We start from the raw sequence: 17,303 nt of genomic DNA on the forward strand, positions 1-17,303 counted from the left end.
TTGTACATAGCAGTAAAATCCAATTAAAAAAATCAACAATGTATTGATGTTTTGTAGCTTATTGTATACTATAGAAGTAATAATCATTTAATATAATAAGATCAAATTTTCAAATTTCAAATAAGATAAAATTTGAATGGAGTCAATTTTAAAGAAATTCTATTTACAATCAGTTTAGATTCCGAAAATGCATGTATATCAATGTATATCTTTCAAGATTTTAAAATGGCCTTGATGGCTGAACATGGTTCACGATTTTTTCTGTTGATTTTTCTTATTGTTTGTTATGTTTATGGTACATCAGATACTCAAACTTACATGACCATGCAGATCAGTGTTGAGCAGCATCAGGGCACAAGTCAATGTGTGGACACTATCTGAAACACACAGGCATAGAACTCCCATAAGCTCACACACAGTCAGAGCAAGAGCACCCCACAGTGTTACTTTTATTGTAATACACATCAGATGCACATTCATTAACACGCACAATGCTTGTATGATTTACCTTCATTTGGTATAGTGTTCGGGTTGCACTGGAGGTATCTTTTAGAATAATGCGACAGTACTCGCTCCCTCTCTTGTGTCTCTCCCACTAGGGCGAACTCTCTCAAAAACACTCTAATAAAAAGACAGCAGGAAAAACAGAATGAGCCTATGTAAAATGAGAGCAAATATTTAAATAACTAAACACAATGAAGCTCACCTCAGTGCTTGATCCACCGTCATTCCTGAGAGGTTAAAATAACTTAGATACTCCTCAGCGACCATGCTACTGAAATCATTGCTACACAAGTCATGAAAAGACAAATGCATAAGAAAAGAGGTTTTTGGTTCTCATACTGGGGATCAGTAACAAAGTTCACGTGGTCAATTTCTTCATTTTAACTTATAAAGTTTGTTTTTCATTTTTTTGAAATCCTAAAACTACAAAAAGTTTTAGTTTTACACTCTTTTTAAAGTCCCCACATTAATAAACGTATTTATTAATGATTCTTACTTCTTGCTCAGATGACGCGCCACGTCTGACTTCTTAAATCCATCAAGATTGTACAAACGTTTGGCCAGCCGTTTTGCAGCTTGGAGGTCACCTTTGTTACCATTGGCCAGAGTTTCAGCGCTGCCCACAGCCAATCGCTCGGCTACCTCTGGATCAGACTCCGACACTGGCCGCGATGACCTCTCTCTGGAACCAAAGAAAAATAATTGTGTGTGAAATGTATATATGGCATGTGAGACACTAATTTGAATCTGGGTTGAAGCATTACAAAAGGGAAAGTAAGTATAGTAAGAGGTATACGTTTTATTTGTAAAAAGGCAATCCGGATATGATGTGTGAATGTGTTTGGGCTTAAAATCAGTCACCATGAACAACCACACAATATAAGCATACTGAACTACATTTGAATACTGATTATTTGTCAAACCAGTCAAATCATGAGGTTACATTTGTTTACTTACCATCTCTCATGTCTAAACCTGTTATCTTAGCACTGGCAATGTGATGTAAATAGATTCTATCTGATGTACCCATACAGACTCTTTCCCAGCAGGTCAACTCAAACCACAATGTACAAAGAAACCAGCTTTTAATAACTGAAAAAAAGGTACATCTAACAAACTACTGTGAGCGCATGGACCTGCACCTTTGTCCTTTGTGCCCCATTCAAATTCAAAAAAGTTTTATAACTTGTCAGACACGTATACACAGCACACAAACATACTTCAGCTGGTATTCAGATGTGAATAATGAGAGGATAGAAAGAAGAACAACGTACTGTATATTAAAAGTGCCAAATATGTGTTAAAGACGTTTAATTTAGTCTTGAATAAAAAAACTAAAGTATAACACTCTGGCAAACTAATAACACAAAAGGTCTGATAAACCAAAGCACTATACCTCAGTGACCCAAATCTGCCTTTAAACCACTGCATTCCAAAGTTAGTTAGACGTACGAGCACCAAAAAGTTAATGCCAGATGCAGATCTCCCCTCTATCGTCTGTCTTTGTTTGGTTTGTTCCGAGGATCACCATTCCCAACCTCCTCCAACCGGATAGTTCACATCACAAACAAGCCAGGGGAGGGACTCGAAGAAAGGGAATGAGGGCAGACTGTTTATTCTTGAAACAATGTACAGATAGAATCATGGTAGAGTAAACCAGGAAGAAAAACAGAAAAACGCCACAGCTTCTAGGATGTGTGACGAGCTTTTACAAAGATGGTCAGTGACTAGGTACAGACACACCTTTGGTACATCTTGCTGTATATGCCAGACATCAGCTGATATATTTACATATATTTATGTGTGTAAATAACAAAAACATGACACACGTATTATAACTTGTTTGGTGACAGCATGTGAGGGGGGGGGGAAAATGCAACTTCTTAGTGCACATGTACACACCCACCGACTAAAACCGGTGAGGTGAATACACCGACAAACAATAAGCTCACTTGTGCTGAGGCTCTACAACATTCCAGTGCTTTAACAAAAGCGAACACACCTCCTTTCCAAAGACTGATGACAAGATTTACATACCAAAGGAGGAAAAAAATCACATAATTAAGATGTTTGCATGACGTGACAGCTTCATGCAAACATCTTAAACATCCTGGCAGTAGTATCACGTAAGAAGGATATGAAAATTACATTCCATTGCCAATTAACAGGTTGCACTAGTATTTCTGTTTTAGCTTTACTGTTCATGAAAACACAAATGGAAAATTGACTGCAATACAAATAAAATATATAAATAATATTTGATTTATAATGCGCTTATCTAAAACCCAAAACGCTAAACAACCGCTTTCATGCATTTGACGTAGGCACGTTTGTCTCGCAATCTCGGTATTGTAATCCTAGTCACTTCAATATTACGAATTATTACAAAAAATGTAGAACGCATTTTAAGAATACTTTTTCATCCAGCGGTAAAAATGCACAACACCGTGTGCTTGTGCTGGTGCTACGTCAAAGAGTCACGTGCGCTTTGATGTAAACAACCCCAACGTGCATGAGACACAGTGGCTGTGTTGAAGGATTTGACACTTAATCTGGACTGAAAAACTGATGGACCCTGGATGGAATATTGCTGTATTGTTATGGTATGGCAATGATGACAATTGTTACTATTCTTTCAAGCATTTAATTTAAAAAAGAAAGAAAAAAATTAGAGAGACAAGCTGAATGAAAATGCTCTTACTGTCACTCTCTGACAGTAGATGGCGCTGATAGAACAGCTAAACCCCCATAAAGCAGCTTTCAGTTTCTGAACTGTGTATAAATGTGTCAGACATTTAGATATTTGTATTGTGTTTATCACAACAAATACTTAAAGAATGAATAGGACATTTATTTTCAAACTTAAACATTTTTACATTTTAATCTGGACCAAACATGCCCTAGGCCTAGATATTGATTGACATTTTTCTGATTCTTTATTATTGTTTGGCAACACTTTACAATAAGTTTCCATTCATTAACATTAGTTAATGTTAGTTAACTAAATGGGGCCTCACTGTACAATGTTACCCATTGTTCTCTATAGTTTTTTTGTGTATTGTTTTATTGTATTTAAATGTTTAGTATGTTTGTTTTTTTATAAGAAAAAAGTTAGGAGGACAACACTTTTTAGGTAACTTAATTCAATACCGTGATAATAGGCCTACAATATTTTAGCGAGCGTCTATTTACCGTCAGGTGAATGTGCCCTAATTAACTTGTAATCTAACTTTTTTAGTTTAATGAATATTTAAAACCTCCCAAATAAAAAAAAATACATAATTCATGTACAATTCTTTTAAGACCCCCTGAACCTTTTATTTTCACAAAAAAAACTTTATTTAGGAGTCAGACCGCCCAAACCCCCACTTAATTCGGACACTGGCTCATAATGGTCCTCATAAAAATCTTGAAGTGCAATGGTTCTCAGTAATAACTATTTATCAGAAAGGGTGAATGAGAGCTCTGATCTTTTACTGGGATAAACTGTGAGTTCCCTAAGATATTCACCACAAACTACTCTGAAATTGAAATTACTGTAGCTACCTGGAAGTCAGTACCCTAAATTGACATAATCAAAGTACTGTGACAATATGGAGCTAAAAGAGTCTCAATAAAGATAAATGCACACACTACATTCACATATGCACACACAGGATTCATACATGCACACACATGATTCATAAATACACACACAGGATACACAAATGCGCACAAAATTCACAAATGCACACACACAATTTAAAAAGCACAGAAGATTCACAAATGCATACAAAATTCACAAATTCACACAAAATTCATAAATACACACACAATTCAGAAATGCAAACAAAATTTACAAATGCACTCAAGATTCAGAAATGCACAGGGCACGATTCAGACGTGTATTTCTGATGCACACACAAATATATATTGATTTACAAACTGCTTGCGGTCTGTGAACTTCACTGCATTTGATTGGCTTATGAGTAAACAATCCCCCACGCGGGGTGTGTTCTTGTGATTGGCTAAACCAAGGGAGATATCTGAATGGTTGCTGATCATTCCCTGTTTTAAAAAAGACATTTGTGTGTCGAGCCAAGTCAAGGGAGTCTCAAAATTCACACACAAATGCAGTGAAGTTCACAGACCGCAAGCAGTTTGTAAATCAATATATATTTGTGTGTGCATCAGAAATACACGTCTGAATCGTGCCCTGTGCATTTCTGAATCTTGAGTGCATTTGTAAATTTTGTTTGCATTTCTGAATTGTGTGTGTATTTATGAATTTTGTATGCATTTGTGAATCTTCTGTGCTTTTTAAATTGTGTGTGTGCATTTGTGAATTTTGTGCGCATTTGTGTATCCTGTGTGTGTATTTATGAATCATGTGTGTGCATGTATGAATCCTGTGTGTGCATATGTGAATGTAGTGTGTGCATTTATCTTTATTGAGACTCTTTTAGCTCCATATGACAATGTACATGTGAAAATGAGGAAAATAACTCATTAGCTTGACAGCACTGTGTGTGTGTGTGTGTGTGTGTGTGTGTGTGTGTGTGTGTGTGTGTGTGTGTGTGTGTGTGTGTGTGTGTGTGTGTGTGTGTGTGTGTGTGTGTGTGTGTGTGAGACACACAAAAAAACTTGTTATATATAGACCAGGGTTTTTATGACTACAGCTAAAACCATAAAAACATTTTCGCTACTTGGAATATAGTAAACGTTAACTGAAATACAATAAAAAATTTAAAACTTTTAGTCCAGCTAGTTGCCAAGACATTGTAACGAAGTACTAAAATAGCTAAGACTTAAATAAAAATGAATAAAAATATAGACATGTTAAAATAAACTAAATTACTAAAAACTTTAACGTTAAACAGAAATTCAAAAATAACAGCTACATAAATATTAAAACTGTAATAATATATCTATGATACTAACATCATACTGACACAGAGCTGAATTTTTTCTACTCACCGGTATATGGCAGGGTGGGGGGCATATCTGTAATTATCCTCCAAGGCCCCTCCCCTCCAGCAGAGCACATAATGAGCCATCACACCAGGCCTGCCCCTTCACACCTCACATAGCCAGATGACATAAGCTTGCTTATAAACGCAGCATCCAGCCTTCCACATTTTTCTACCCTTCCCTAAACCTCCTGCAGTCCAGAAGCCCGAGGAGGCTTTAGAAGAAATGTGTCTCTCTGCGTCTGCAAGTATCTTGAACTGCAATTAAAGTCTTTCAGTTGTCGCGTTGCTGATTCTTTTATTCTGCTCCAAACTTTTATAAGCGCTTTTCGTACCCATAGTGTAGTCTTATTTTGTCATTCTTTCTCTCCCAACACGCTGTTCCCTCCCGCTTGCCTGGTTGCGTGTGTTTGTGGATGTGTGTTTCTCTACTCTTGTCAGCTGAGCTATTTTTCGCTGGTGGATACGGTATGTGTTTCCTTTCACAACTGTTTACTCCCCCTTTTCCCCTTTCTCCAACCCCTCTCTTCCTCTCTTTGTCTTGCCTTGTTACTTTGTGCCGCCATTAGTCTTTGTCGATCTCCATTTCAACATGGTGCTGAACACAATGTCTGTCTCGTCAAAAAAGATATATTTATATCCAATCTATGAGAAGGTATAAAGGTCAGAATTACGTGTTAGAATAACGGTTTGCATTTCTTTAGTATGAATGGCCGTTTACGGTAAATTAAATACAGCCCTGGTGAAACGGTAATAGATTGTTATTCTCTCTATTTAAAACCCTGAAATCACAAGACAAGTTAATCTGCTCTCACCATGGAGACCGAGTGTGCCTGGCAAATATCCAAGTCTAACTGGCCCCATGGCAGGGGAAGGAATGTAGTGGATGAGCCAGGTATCAAAGCAGATAGTGTTGGGTTTCAGGCCCTCTTAATAACCACACTAAACTCAGATCAAACAATATTCCTTATTGTAGGGGACTTGAAAACCTAATGCCACATTAAAATACCCTTCTGAACATAAATCTAAATTTAATTTTTCACATAGAACAAGAAACAAGGTTTTGATTTGTTTTTGTTTTTAACAAGAAATAGTGTTTTGCCTGTGTGGACTCAGAGCTGCACTCTGCATTGACACAAATCTGACCCTGAGATTGTGGGTAATCACAGCCCCGGAAGGATCTTATGCAGCCATTACCAAGGAGAACTTGTTTAGTAGGAACTTTTCCCTTATATTACTGCTTGCTATACAACTGATCAGAAACTATTTCTCTGAAGATGATTTGAAGCAAGCCCTGCATTTTATCAGACAGGAAAGAGCACAATCCCAAAATCCCGCACTACATACATCGAGGGCATAAGTGAGAGAAATGTATCTAAAGCTCTTGCCTAAACAAATCATCAAGAAAAGCAACTGAGCTAGTAACTCAGTACCGTTTAAACATTTAACACAATCACATAGCTCAGCTCTGCCCTCTAGTGGGAAATACTCAACTGCAGATCCATTTTGTAAACTTTTTGTAAAGTCATTATGAAATCAAAATGGACAATTCTTATTTTTTTATGGAATATTGCACTATTGTAAACAGTACATCCATGCACACAATTTTTTTAAATTCATGTGCCCTCATAACATTGAATTAAATTAACTTCACTCTCTTGCAACAACATTCACTGATGACGTGACGTGAGGGCGAGACAACCTGTCACTCACATGAGATCACAGCAACAGACCCAATCAATTCCCAATGGACACAATAAAGTCCCAACCTAAATTTGTTTCTTGTTCGAGAAACCATTTCACCCGGATATACGTCACAATGGGGAAGAAAAGACTAATGCAACTTTTGTTTCATGCCAATTTAAAAGCCATTTCAACTGGTTATTATTACAGAAGTTGGTTAAGATTACAGAATTATTACACAAGCCGCTATTCCAAAAAAAAAATCAACCATATCCATACTGGCTGGGTCAGATCGAAACGGAATGGAACGGTTAAGCAAAGAGAACGGTTTGGCCCGACGGTGGAAAAGTGGCTATAGAGTTGTGAGAACCATCTGTCCTCAAAACAACTATGGCTTGACACTATACTACTATACTGAGGAAAGAAATGGGTTTGTCTTTATGAGTGTGTATGCACTGCCAGCTGTTTCTCTTCTAATGTGTATAATTACTATTATGCTTGCAAGAGTTTATTTCACCGGGGGAGGGGATTGTTTACATTACAGTGACATACCTGTTGACATGCAGTGATGGGATATTTATGACAGCTCGTTAAAAAAAAAGAAAATCACCAGACTGCAACTAACCTTATGGCAGCGTCTGTGTCAGAATCAGGCCTGGGGACTTGATCAGAGCAGGATCCACTGCAGAACGGACTCTCTTCTTCATAGACACCGCGCTCTATGGGATCAGACACAGCAGGTGGTTCGGGGCACGTAAGAGGAGCAAAGCTCAGTTCGATGATCTGCTTGGCACTTTCGCAGATCTGACTCTGGATCTCAGGAGTGAGAGTCGGAAAATCAAAAGTGAAGACTGGTGGGCCACTAGGAGTAATGTCTTCACTATCCAGGCTGCTATAAGAGGTGCCCTTGGCACGGTGTGACTCCATAATGCTCTCAAAGTGTCTGCTGAAAGAGTCCAAGCCATCTGATGAGATTCGGCACGGGCTGGTCACAGAGATGGGAGACTTCAAAGCCGTGTGGCTGTCAGGCTGGCAATCTAGGGGACTATAAGAGGAACATAAAAATTAGATGCACTCCTTTGAGTGGTTTGTTTGCATCATTTAAAATGAATTTAAAATGCCTGATGCCACAGTACTGCAAATATGATGACACCCTTCCTAAAATTGTAATAGCAATTATACATTTTCACATATAAAGACCCAGTTAATAGTGGGAAAAATAGAAATATAAAATATTATCTAAAATAGTTAGTTTGTATTTATATTTATTTATTTATTGTCTTATCAGAATAAAAGTTATATTGTAAATGTAAACTTATTTTATATTATTAATGTATTTATTTATGTATACAATTTTTCCTCAAAACTTTTCCTCAGACACCCTAGCACTCCATTACAGCCCCCCTGGACATCTCCTTGTTCTAATTTACCCCAAAGTCTACAAAAAGTAACCAAACAACACAAAGCAGGCAGGGATACAAAATCAAAACCTTAAACTAATTACCTAAAAAAGTTATGAATTCTAGCCATGTTGTTGTTCTTTTGGTCAAATGAAAGTACTCTGTTCAGCATCACATCACATCAGCATCCAGTGTGGATTGTTGATGTGTGTGTGAATTTATATATGCATAGGTGCTATAGTATCTATTCCACACTCACCCTCTCAGTAGTCGACTAAACACTTCATCTCCCTCAGGTGTGGCATTTTGCCTCTTTTTGTCGCCTTGCATCCTCACACTGGCCCAGCTCACCACCTCTTCATCTTGCAGCTCCTCCTCACCATCTGTGTGTGGGCACAGCATTCCCTCCAGGGGGCTGCTGCTGTTAGTGCCTGAGGTACCCAGCACACTGCGGTTACTGCCAAAAGCAGAGTCCACTTCCTCCTGTTCTGCTAGCATCACCTCATCAAGGTCTGTTTCCCTGTAACAGCGCAGGGACACCGCATCTATGTCTGTCTCTGAATATTTGACAGTGCGTTTGATGATGCCGGTCATATTGGAGGAACCCACTGTGGGATGATGGTTGATTAACTCCACTTTGACTTGTTGTACATCATGCCATGAGGATTTCGAAGAGGCGGTTGATTTACAGTGTCTTAAGTATGATTTTACAGGCCTTAGCGGGGTAGACAAGGGTGAAATGGGTGTCGGAGACTCGCTGGAACAGCCACTGGAGGGTGCAGCGGGGGAGCCTGGAATTTGTGTGAACAACGAAAAACAAAAAGATTGTGAGTGTCATGGTTTAAATAACACTAATCATAACTAATTTTTTAATACTAATTTTTTAAATAGTAAAAAGTATGGCTTGAAGTTGTTTTGGCTAAAAGTATCTGCAAACTGTATAAATGTCAACGTGAATTCAAGTGACTCATTCTCCCCTACCTAAATTGAAAACACCTACACACAGTAAAGAATTCATTCAACTCATTGAACCTAAAAAAAAATCTATCTGAATGCCATTGGAATTATAGATAAACACATTTATTTTCAAGAAAAGAAAACAACAGAAAACCACAGAAAAAAAAATCCAGCAAAGATGTAACATTAATCCATTTAAAGATCATGATAGTAAAGAGAAAGTATAACATCTTGAGAAGTGATAAGGGCTTTGTAGAGAAAGCAAGCCCTAATGTCATCCTATAGAGGATGAGGCTTGTTATATGATTTGATTAAGCATTCGTTGAGGCAAACAGCTTGTTCACAAGGAAAGGCAAAATAAATAAAGAAGGGTGACATTTCAGAGAACTGACTCCTGGAAATCTGAGTTAGGCATTTCTAAGAAATTCTCACCTTTTGTTTCATGATGGTCTTCGGAGTGGGACCCAAACAGGAACTCCCATTTGGCACGAGCCATCTTCTGAGAGTGCAAGGAAGGCCTCAGCAAAAATGGTCCACTTTCAGACTACAACCCAAAATTGAATTATCAAATAAAAGTATACAGTGAATCAGAGCATTACATAAATCTGAAAATAACAAGATGAAATCACCTGTATGCCTGTTTTTCCAGAGTCAGAACTCTTCTGGCTGGTTCTGCTAGATGTCTCCGAGGATATGCAGTCTTTCTCATGTAGAGTGCTATCTATAAGGCTGCCTGTGACTCCACTGGAGCTCTGTGATGCTGTACCACTCCATTCTTTGTTTTCCCGAGTGTCATCTTTCATCTCATTGCGCTGCATTAAGACCCTACAGTGGTTCTCTTGAGAGCCCGATGTAGCTGGACTATTCCTCTTATGATTGTTCACGTCCTTAAAGCTTTCCTTGTCTCTGGCTAAGCACTCTTCTATCCCAATCTTGTGGTAAAAGGTCCAACTTGCTGGAGTCTCTGGATTAGGCCTTGTGAATGGTCTCCTGCTGATATCTGGACTGTCTTTGTGACCTTTGAGACTCTCATAGTGCCAACATTCATTGTTGGGTGTATGATTGTTTCTTGTGTACTGGGAAGGCAGGTGCCGGTGCAAAGTCGGACTGTCCTTTCCCTCCAACTCTGTTCTCTCTATCCGTGGGTCTCGTATGGGAGAGGATGATATTACATCTGATCGGTTCAACCTTGCTGGAGCTGCAGGAGATGTACTTCCAATGTGGGGCAAAACAGGGGTTGTTTGAACAGAGTGGTGACCAGTCTCGACAGACTCATGTTTCCAATGGTGCTCCTGAACAGAAAGTTTGCAATTAGAGTGGGTTTTTGATGCTGAGCCTTGGAAGCTAGCATATTGTTGAGGCTCTCTTGAATGCGCCAAACGGGGACTGTCAGACCTCACTGTGTCTGTCGACGATTGGGTTGGGGATGGAGACCTCCTGGCTTCCATAAGTATGGAGAGTTTGGTGGCTTCCTCCGCTAGTTTACGAGCCATGTCGGGACTTGTGGCTGGGGATACGCTCCATCTTCCACTCAGTTGGTTAGCTTCATCTTCTACCTTATTTTTGGAGTTGGCCAGGTTGAAATTAACTCTGTGGGCTTGCCGTGGACTATCACTCATGGAATGACTGATTCGTTGATTGCTAGATGGTTGAGTTACAAGCATAGATGGCAGTTCATGTTGAATAGCTGTAGGCTTACAGGATGGTAAATTTGGCCGATACCTATACCCTTGTGCTCTTTGGTTTGAGACCTCCTGAGTGTTGACAGTTGAGTGTGACATGGTAAAGTAGGCTTGCTTGGCATGGTTAGACAGTTGGTCAGTAGCAGGGCTCCTAGGAAGTCTATAAAACGAACTATTCCGCTCATGATCCATGATTGTTGCTTTAGTGGGTAGGGTCCTAGAACTGCATGGTATAACCGGTGACCCAGACCAAGACCGACAGCGACGTTGTTCTCTCCTGACATCGTGACCTCTATCAGGACAGTTGCCTGCCAGTTTTTGCATTAGTTGAACTTGTGGGGAACCAAATTCCTCCAATGCCCGATGAGTGGCTTCTCTGGCAATAGAGTCTAGAGTTGCCCGCCTAAAGCTGGGGGTGCTCATATGTGAGTTTCCCAAACCTTGACTAAGCTTTTTTGAGCTGCAGTTGTTCATGGACTCCAAGCTGTTCTCCAACCACACTGGGTCACTAAGCCTTTTCCTGAGGTGGAGAGGGGTAGCTCGATTCTCCATGGTTCTGTTGAAGGGATTCTGAGGCTCGCTTTGGCACAAAGAGCTATAATGACCCTCTACAGATTTAATTTTAGCTTTTTCAATGTAACTGAAAGTGGCAAAAGATCGCCTCCCTTCATCTCCTCCCTTCATCTTAGTTGGGCTGCATGCCTTACGAGTTCCACTGGGAGTAGGAGGGGCAGTAAACCATCCTGAGAAGTGAGGGTCCTTTCCAAAGAAGGGGTCACGTTCAGAAGGAGCACACACCAAGTGACATGTATTCCCAGTGGGTCCTGTTTGAAAAGCAGAGAGTAACTGGCTTATCTCATCATAAGGTAGACTCTTTTGGTGTTGGGAAGCCGGTTGTTCTGAGTCATGTCCTGGATGTAGCTGAAAACTTACGGAGTGTCTAGATATTGATTTACTGGAGGCCAGGCTCTGAGTGCTGCTTCCACCTTTATGCAGGACTCCACGTGGAGATGTCCGGTCATGTGGGGCATTAGGGCCACCATACTGAGACTGTTGAAGGATGTCTGGTGCTGTCAACATGAGGGAGTCTGTTTTCTCCACATCTCCCAGGTCTTTTCCCTCTTCATCAGCAACAGACCTAACCTCTACATAGAGGTGGAGGATTTTGCCTGATTGAGACATGACTGACCAAAAGCAGCCTGCAGATAGCACAACACCTGTTCTCTATAATTGATTAATTAACACTGGTCATCTTGTTTGCTCTGGAAGTTTGTTGGTGCTTACATCTGAGAGAGAGTTTGGATGGACTCCAATATCATCCTCCAAATCACCTGTAAGAAACAAAAAAGAAGATAATTTACTAACATCTGTTGAAACAAATTCCTCCATCAGTTAGGAAGAAAATACACCCATTTTCATTTAAATAATACCAATAATGTGTTACACATTAAAGAAATAATAATTTGATCATTTTTGATTTACAACTTACGTATGTTATACAGTATTTCTATAGAGCATGACATTTATACATTGACCCACATATTAGCTCTAGTCTAGTGTATTTTGACATTTAAGTGACATCTATTAAAAAGGAAAATGATAGTGAACAATTTTCTCTAAAGCAAATATCTTGTGTAAAGAGACTTGTGAACTAACCACCTTGACTCTTCTTGCTATACTTTACTAATGGCAGGAGGTTCTAAATGTGTAACATGCTAATTAAAGAATGTAAAGCAAACTCCAGATACGCAAGCACCTCAGTATTGCTGCTGGCAGGTTCTCTGCCTCACTCCCTCTTCATATTACATGCATAGTTTTGACTAAATTTTACTGTAGCTCTCTCAGAAGTATAGTAAGTAAAGTATAATATGATTACCTACTTGTCTCGAAGGAATTAATGAATGAATCCTTAGATGTAATAAGATGATAGACTAGACATGCTAGTTACACTGAAAAAAAGCAATACAAGCATGGTCTGGTGTCTCTGACCAAAGAACCCATGCTGGTTAGGCTAGCTGGTAGCTAGGCTAGCTATAGCTGCATCCAAAACATAACATATCTTGGTGACCATACAGAACTATAAAGATTTTTCTCCTGTAATGGATTCAGAAAAGCCTTAACATCTGAATTAGACTGCAATCACCTTTACAAAACCATGAAGTCAGTTCACGTTAAATGAAATACAATAAACCTACTGCATACAGCTCAGAGAAGAGATGAGGCTGATCATTACAAACTACCCTAGAGGATTCACTCTCTTTGATGCACATAAGCTATTCTAACCTCTCACATCTGCCACAGCTGCTTGTGTTCTGTCAGTTCTTGTGAAAGTGGGGAAGTGGGGCTGCGATTGGACGTGTGCCAGGTTTTGCGCTCAATTGATTGAGTCGTATGCACCCGGCATCATGACCACCACTGCAGTTATGGGGGAGGAGGCAGGGAAGGATAGTGCATAGTTTTCCTTAAAGACAACACACGCGCTCAAAAACATGTATGGGAGCTCTTTAGGTCTCTCTCTCTCTCTAACCCCCCCACCCCCCAACCACACACACAAAATAAAAAAATAAGTCCTTCGTATTTGTAAAATGTTATTAATCACATTTACAATCCCAACAGTAATAATGTCACAGAGTCAAACTACACAGGCAGGTAGGGCAACTAATACTTGAAATAAGTCTCATATTGTAATTGCAGTCGGTCTGAAAGACTGAGGCATTTGGAAGTGAACAGCAGATTTTCACATTCAAAGCCCTTATTTACTGTAGTCTTCCTGCAGTCCTTTAGCTGAAATGCATTAAATGTATGGTGCTTGCCTAGTAACTTAATCCGTTTTACATGTTCCAAGGTAACCTGTAACAACTTGAAATTGATCTTCCTTTAATTAACTCTTTGGATCAAATTCCTTGACTGAAAGAAAATGCCACATTCATGACAATATACTGTCAGATGTTTGTGATAAATTAGCTATAGAATTAAGTAGAAGAAGAAATATTAAATTGAATTTGTTCTTTTAAATATTTATGTGATTTTCATGTATGATGAACAAAGTTGAGGATTATTTATAAAAGCATCTATGAAATAGTATTCATCATTATAATTTACTTTGCACTACTGTTCAAATTAGCTAGAATTGACAAGAAATATTTGCAGATGTAGCAAGAATATGATTTTGTTTATAGTACTAAAATAATTATTTAAAATAAAAAAAGTTTCTTTGTATTTTCATGACAGATAATTTGCATCAGTACTGCTAAATTCATTGAGATTAAACCAACAATTTTATTTCAATTATGAAAAAAAAAAAAAAAACTTTTGCTTTCACATCTTTAAAAGTCCCAAAGATTACAAAGAATTAAGTTAAAACTATAATAATAAAAACGAATATTGCAGAGCTGATCTAACATGTCCATTAAGTTAACTATTTTGACTTTCTCAGCAATTGAAATCATTGGTGTGCTATTTTATTTCTATAATCACTGAAAATGACAAAATTAGCTGAAGGAAAGTTATTCAAATGCATATATTTTACATATCTACTTTCTGTTACGCAGGCCATTTAGACCTACTTTTTCTGTGCTAATAGGATTCCTCCAACTCCTCCTCCTGTCCTCACTCCTGTATCTGTTACATGAACAGGCACATAGGAACCAATTACAGTCAAACCCCTCCCTTTACCTGTTAACTCCCCTCTCAACAGCTCCGTCCCATCCGCTACACAGCAGCAGTGGGAACCCAGAAAATCCCCTCCTTTAGAGTCTTCAGAAAAACTGGCTATTCATGTGTTTGTAGTCTCTGTGGCTCCCTCTCTTCTCCACAGAACACAAAACGGCTCTCTGCGCCTTACTGGCTCACGCATACTGGATTTACGCCACCCACACGACTTAGTGCGTCTTCTCCAACGTCCGTCCCCCCCCCCCACACACACACACACACACACTGAAAACCTGTCTTAGCCCAACAGGACTTCCTGCACTCACCCTGTCACTCACAGTCTTAAGACCCACCTCATTCTAGAACTGAGCCAATCAGGTGCGCCAGCTCTCTGTCTGTTCTGTGACAGGTGGCAAAAGGTTCAGCTCACCCGCAGAGGGGGGCCTAGCCAGAGGGAAAGCCCCTTGTAAATAGATTTACACAGTAACAGGGGTTGAGAAAAGGCCGCAGGGATTACATCTGAACAGAAACAATCCTGAGTCTCAGCAGATCACAGTGTAAAAAAAACTGTGTGTGAATTTGAAGTAGCATATGTCATAGCTACTAGTTGCTGTTCATTCACTGTCCTTTTTACAATATTCTAAGACAATTACTGTAAAGTGAAAAAGAAATGACTGTCATGCGGCAGAATCATAATGATTAGCTGTGCTTGCATTAGCGTAAACTCTTAGCTACTTACAGATTATCTGTAATAGTGTCAGCAGCACTATGTGCTTCTGTTCCCATGCACTGTCGCATACATTTTTTATTTAACTTTTTCATTTTTATTGTTACTACATGTATTTGCTGGCTTATTTTGCTGCTGTTTGTGATTTTGCTGAATGTAAAAAAGAATAATCCCAAATTCAATAGTTAAAGGAATAGTTGAACATGGAGACGTTATTTACTCCCTCATGTCATTCCAAAACTGTATGACATTTTTCTATATTGAAACAAAATTCTGAGAAATGTTTCTGTTTTTATTTTTGTCCCAAGATTGAAAGTCAATTTGCTCAAATGTTGTTTGGTTCCTAATGTTGTTCCACAGAAGAAAGTTGGTCATACAGGTTTGGAATGAGGGTGAGTAAATGATGACAATTTGTATTTTGGGGTATCCCTTTTAATGCTGATTGAATATAGGCTTGTTAAAGTCTTAAACCTTTTAATTAACCTTGTTGACCACTGCATTATGACTTTTTTTGAGCCACTCAAATATTTCATGCATTCAGCACAGTATATGGGCTAACAGCACAACGCTTGCTGCCTCAAGAGAACTGTGTTACATAAATCAGCAAAACTTCACGAGTCAAAGCCTTGGTCTAGTGGCTAGCGCATGTGCTCTCATTCACTCTCTCCCTATAACTTCCTGTCCCCCTTCACCATGTATAGTATAATATAGTATAGTAGTTAACATGTGACAGCAGTATCCTACATTGTGACATGCAATAATTCATCTAAAATAATTTAATATTTTTCTTATTTTAAAATATGTTAAACTATTGTGTAATAGCATATACTCAATGTTTTATGACCTCATACTAATTTTAGCTATATGCATGCTAAAATTCTAAACTACTATAAGTAAATACAAATGATGTACAATCACAAAGACTGGGTTTCATAAGTCTGAGACCACTAGTAAAAGTGCATATTGTATGCAATTTTTTTAAAAACATTTTTTACTAATTATATTATTAGCACAACAATTTTGAGAAACTTTGTTATTTGAATTGTGTTTATTAGCAGGATTAAATTAGACTTATTTCAAAGAGGACTTTTGGTTCCCAGAACTTCCCATTGCACTGTATATATAATTTTTAAGATTTTCATGTTGAAACAACAACAACAACAACAACAACCGATGTCCATGTTATTTGTAAACTGTCCATATCTATCTAACCAAAAGGGGAATTACATGATGTGAAAGTAGCTTTAAGAGCAAAAGGTATAGGCATAGGACATAAGTGTGCTACAACTCGTAAAATGTTGTACAACTCGACTGACCTCAGAAGTTCTGGGCACTGGGTAGAGCTGTCCTGCATTATCTACTATGTTATTTGAGAGCTTTGGAAAGAATACTTACTGACTGCTCTTAGACTTTAGCTTCTAAGGTGACTGGGATGTCTAGGGTATACACCAGGTCTATGATAAAAAATTAAAGCACATGAGTTCAAAAATAGATTCATAATATAAATACTTGGATTTTCTGCAACAACTAAAAGTCAAAATTTCCACTAACCGTTACAGGAAAGTGTTGGTAGTCTAGAATTAATCCGATAACACCATTTGAAGGCAGCCTGCTATACTTTGTTCTTTATTTATAAGAAACAAAAATAGAGGGACAAGCAACTTCACATACCTGATGGGATCATGAAGAGTTGCAGATGTGGCAGATATTTGATGCTTCATCGTTTCATTGTGCATGTGAGGTGCTGAAG

General features: G+C 38.6%; 1 protein-coding gene across 1 annotated transcript in view; it reads right to left on the reverse strand.

Annotated features, from left to right (window-relative positions):
• Window positions 1-15,092, reverse strand: part of psda (pleckstrin and Sec7 domain containing a) — a 35,882-nt gene extending 20,790 nt beyond the window's left edge. Inside the window, 9 exon segments of the mRNA XM_079635463.1 lie at window positions 319-377; window positions 509-621; window positions 707-787; window positions 1,001-1,186; window positions 7,762-8,181; window positions 8,796-9,327; window positions 9,926-10,037; window positions 10,123-12,506; window positions 14,851-15,092. Coding sequence (XP_079491589.1) covers window positions 319-377; window positions 509-621; window positions 707-787; window positions 1,001-1,186; window positions 7,762-8,181; window positions 8,796-9,327; window positions 9,926-10,037; window positions 10,123-12,357 — 3,738 coding nt within the window. The 5' untranslated portion in view covers window positions 12,358-12,506; window positions 14,851-15,092.
• Window positions 15,093-17,303: the final 2,211 nt, after the last annotated feature.

This window comes from Phoxinus phoxinus, assembly GCF_949152265.1.
Source record: "Phoxinus phoxinus genome assembly, chromosome: 14".
NCBI classification, from domain to species: Eukaryota; Metazoa; Chordata; class Actinopteri; order Cypriniformes; family Leuciscidae; genus Phoxinus; species Phoxinus phoxinus.